The sequence below is a fragment of the Aplysia californica genome, unplaced genomic scaffold (assembly GCF_000002075.1).
Source record: "Aplysia californica isolate F4 #8 unplaced genomic scaffold, AplCal3.0 scaffold00023, whole genome shotgun sequence".
Taxonomy (NCBI): Eukaryota; Metazoa; Mollusca; class Gastropoda; order Aplysiida; family Aplysiidae; genus Aplysia; species Aplysia californica.
Genome location: NW_004797293.1, coordinates 1,592,268 through 1,596,003, shown reverse-complemented (window position 1 = coordinate 1,596,003; position 3,736 = coordinate 1,592,268). Strand labels below are relative to the sequence as shown.

At 41.9% G+C, this 3,736-nt stretch overlaps 1 protein-coding gene across 1 annotated transcript in view; it reads left to right on the top strand.

Annotated features, from left to right (window-relative positions):
* Positions 1–583: 583 nt before the first annotated feature.
* Positions 584–3,736, top strand: part of LOC101846859 (sodium/glucose cotransporter 5) — a gene marked incomplete in the record, with an annotated part of 25,742 nt that continues 22,589 nt past the window's right edge. Inside the window, 3 exon segments of the mRNA XM_035972530.1 lie at positions 584–1,365; positions 2,594–2,662; positions 3,043–3,140. Coding sequence (XP_035828423.1) covers positions 1,273–1,365; positions 2,594–2,662; positions 3,043–3,140 — 260 coding nt within the window.

The following is a 3,736-nucleotide window of genomic DNA, read 5'->3' as shown; positions in this document are numbered from 1 at the left end:
AACACCACCCCCCCCTCCCACATTTCACTCAACTCCACATTCCGCCCCATTTCCCATTTTGTCCTATCGCTTGTTAAGTAGCTTAGCACCATGCTTCGTATTTTAAAAAAATGATAACTCTTTTTTTCTAGATTATACCGAAGATATTTTTTTTTTCGTTTCTCTGTTTTGATTGCTTGTTTGTTTGTTAGCAGGTCTGTTGTTATTCTTATGGCTGTTTGTGTGTAAGTGTGTGTGCGTGTGTGTGTGTGTGTGTGTGTGTGTGTGTAGGTGTGTGTGTGTGTGTGTGTGTGTGTGTGTGTGTGTGTGTGTTTGTTTTTCCTTTTGGCTGGCTAAACTCATTCAAGGATCTGAAAACGTTACTTTTGAACACACTGTGCTTCTCAGAGAAATTACTGTATTGCAAATAGAAACTCATGAGATCATTACTGAAATAAACGAGATCTGCATTTTATTTTCCCTTCCCCAGCTGATCACAATCACACACATTCCAAGAGACGGACAAAACTTGCTCCTAAACAAGCAGCGTGAGGAACAAGACTGTATCTGACAACGCTGCTGGAGCAGACACAGAGAGGCGAAGAAAAGTCAAATATCTGCCCAGAGACAGAGACTGACGTGTTGAGATAAGCCTCACCTCGGAATAGAACTGCTCTTTCTCTCTGTGTGCTGCTAAAAGTTGACACAGCGGGTGTGTGAGGTAACGTTGACAAAGGTAACAGATACTAGGTTAGATGTGTGGCCTTTGACCTGCCAACCTGTATTCTAGAGTTCTTTGACATAGATAAAGAGCGTGGACTGAGCGGTGTAGCATCGAGGAGATAGGAGAGGAGCGTTTGCCTGGCTAGGAGTGACATACATGGGACACGTCTTTCTGAGAGATAAGATTCAAAGGCGATTGATAACAGATCATTTGAATTAGAGAGTTTGCGGGAGATTCAAAGAGATCGGAAAGAGGACATCTAAAAGTCAAAGCACTCAGTTCAGTGGAGGTATTTTCAGGGACTCTTTAGACACATGTTTATAACCGGTTGGAATCGGTTACACTGTGAGTTTTAAGACCTAATTGTGCTGCCAGTGCCGTAAATATTTTACTGAAACTAATCAACATTGGCGTGAACATAAGACTTTAAAAAGTTGCTCCAGATAAATCGTTCAATGACGATCATAACCTGTTCCTTTGGACTACCTTCTTGCTGTTGATAACAGAACGTTGAGAAGAAAAGTTGTTTTTTACCCCAAGCTGTGTTGCTGTGATCAGACTGTGCGAAGATGGCGGAGTCCTTTGGTGGTACCAACCTTCACATCGGAGACATTTGCGTCATCGTAGCCTACTTCGCCTTTGTTCTCTTCGTGGGATTATGGGTGAGTAGTAGAAGTAGAATGAGATATAACAGGCGCCTGTGGTGTAGCAGTCAGGTGCTTCGCTGTCGCATGCAGGAGACCCAAGCTCGATTCCTTGGTGGAGCTACATTTTCATCAAGTATCTCTGTCTTTTTGCTGTTGGGATGTTGTATCCTTAATCAATCCGTGTTGGCCCTGACAGACAGGGTCGGAAGACCGCCTTTTAAGTAAACTGTGATGATTGGGGCGCAAATACTCCTTTAAAAAACAAACAAACGAAACATTGTAATAATATATTAATCAATTATTAAGTGAGTGTTGAAAGGGTCACAGTCTTCTTTCCCTACTTCGTTTCTTTCTCATTGTTTTTTCTGTCTGTCAATGTCTGTTTTTTCGTCAGCGCTAAATGCCTGTTATTGTGTCGATGTGGTTGTCGTTACACCAGTTCTGTCTTGCTTTTTTAAATATGCCCATACTGTTCACAATAGTAGTACTAGTACAATGTAGTAGTAGAAGTAGTGGTACTAGTGGCAGTAGTGGTTTTATTATTACTACTACTACTATTTTATTACTATTTCACCAGCAGACTCCAGAATACTCAGAAACATTCTTGCTATACACATTAGCTCTTTTGTGCATGTTCTCGTGCATCTTGAACGCTTACCAGCAAAAAACTAATATTAATTTGTACAGTTACCCTCGTTTTTCTTAAAAGTCTCATCGCCTTATGTGTCTAATCGGTATTAGGAGAGAGAATGTAACCAAGTAATTAAGTAAGTAAATACCTGTTATGAAGTTTGTTGACAATTCTTATCGTTATTGGTTATTTTAAAAATTATTTTTGTTGGTTTATGTCTGTACCTGTCTATCTCTCCCATTCCCAACCCCCCACTGCTCCTGCGCACCCATTCCTCCCTCCCTCCCTACCCCCCTCTCTCTCTATTCTCTCTCTCTCTCTCTCTCTCTCTCTCTCTGTGTGTGTGTGTCTTTCTCTCCCTCTTTTACTCCTCTCTCTCTGTCTCTCTCTCCTCTCTCTGTCTCTTTCTGTCTCTCTCTATCTCTCTGTCTCTCTCTGTCTCTGCTCTTTCTCTGTCTGCCTCTCTCTCTCTTTCTCTCTCTCTCTCTCTCTCTCTCTCTCTCTCTCTCTCTTTCTCTCTCTCGTCGATTCTAGTGTTCTCCATATGGCCGTGCCACCCAGTTTTTATTACATGCATTTAATTTTATCTTTTGTTCTCTAACAATTTTACAGACATCCAGGCAGAACAGAGGAAGTGCTGGTGGCTATTTCCTAGCTGGCAGAAATATGAACTGGATTCCAGTAAGTTGAAGTTACGGTAAAGCTAAAGACAGGTTCCAGAGTTTAAAAAGCAAACAGTGCTTTCAAGGAAATTTAAGGCAGACCAAGAACGATAGCTCAAGAATAAAGATACTTTCTTGCACCTTTACAGAGTGTCTTCCCCTTTTCAGATATTGCTCTCTCTCTCTCTCTCTCTCTCTCTCTCTCTCTCTCTCTTCTCTCTCTCTCTTTCTATCTCTTTTCTCTCTCTCTCTCTCTTTCCTGTGCTTCAAAAGACAGTGAAAAACAACATTAATGTGTGAAGTTGTGTACGAATTCATTATTTTGACGAGCGTCGGATTTCAATACCAAGTCACAATTTTTGTTTCTACTTTTATTGTTTCTACTTGTGTTTTCCTCAGGTTGGTGCTTCTCTTTTCGCCAGTAACATCGGCAGCTTACACTTTGTGGGTCTGGCAGGGTCTGGGGCCGCCTCTGGGATTGCTATAGGAATCTACGAGCTTAATGTGAGTTGGTTTGAGTATTTCTTTCTTTCATTCTTCCTCGTGTGCCTCTAGGGCGTCGAGGGGAGAAAGATCGTTCTGTCTCTGGCAAGCTGGATGGCCTTCTTGGGTGGGAAGTTTTGTGTCTTAAGAGCGTCCTTCACATCATCGATCCAAGTCTTTCTAGGTCTTCCTCTTGCTTTGAACTTGATTTTAGTACATGTGTTAAGATAGAAAACAATACTCTACCTGATATTCTTAAGTTGCTGTTAGGCTCGTTTATATCGATGTTTTTACGTTCCCATCAGCACAATTTAGTTTATTTCGGAGGCAGGCTTCGACCCTGCCTGTCAGGGTTAACCCGGACTGAGACGGATATAACAACCCAGCAGAAAGTTCAAGATACTAAATGAAAAATTTCCCTATTCGAGAATCGGAGTCCGGTCTCCTGCATAAGACGAGGTAGCACTTAACTGCTACATATTGAAGCATCAGTGTTTTAGTGGACCCATGCGTATATGTGTGCAATTGAGTGTGAGGGTTGGTCATGGAGTGAGAAGCATGTGTGTGTGTGTGTGTGTGTGTGTGTGTGTGTGTGTGTGTGTGTGTGTGT